This window comes from Mesitornis unicolor, unplaced genomic scaffold, assembly GCF_000695765.1.
Source record: "Mesitornis unicolor isolate BGI_N332 unplaced genomic scaffold, ASM69576v1 scaffold30872, whole genome shotgun sequence".
In the NCBI taxonomy this organism is placed as follows: Eukaryota; Metazoa; Chordata; class Aves; order Mesitornithiformes; family Mesitornithidae; genus Mesitornis; species Mesitornis unicolor.
In genome coordinates this window covers 11,625-11,928 of record NW_010171706.1, presented here as the reverse complement: position 1 = coordinate 11,928, position 304 = coordinate 11,625, and the positions used below count along the sequence as shown (strand labels likewise).

The 304-nt window shown below is 66.1% G+C and overlaps 1 protein-coding gene across 1 annotated transcript in view; it reads left to right on the top strand.

Moving 5' to 3' along the window:
• The window catches only part of FCHSD1 (FCH and double SH3 domains 1), a gene marked incomplete at its 5' end in the record, with an annotated part of 4,574 nt that overhangs the window by 2,220 nt on the left and 2,050 nt on the right, over positions 1 to 304 (top strand). The window contains 1 exon segment of the mRNA XM_010180122.1: positions 100 to 195. Within this exon segment, the coding sequence (XP_010178424.1) occupies positions 100 to 195 (96 nt within the window).

Here is a 304-nt window from a genome sequence, read left to right as displayed (position 1 = left end):
TGCAGAAGCGTCCGCACGGGTAACGCCACCAGTCCTGGGAGCTGGGGGGCAGAAGGAGACAGATGAACCTCCTGGTCCCACACTGCTCCCCTGCTGCAGGTGTGCCGGGAGCAGGACCTCCTCCTCTTCCTGCAGGACCACCCTGCCTTCGCCCTGGCCCCTGAGCAGCCCTTCCAGCTCGCTGGGGTGGAGGAGGTAAGTGGAGTTGGGGGGGACATTATGGCTGGGGTGGGGTCCCTACAACCAGCCCCTTCTCAGCCATTGTGTCCTCGCCCAGGTGTGCCTGCTGCTGCCGGGGGACGAC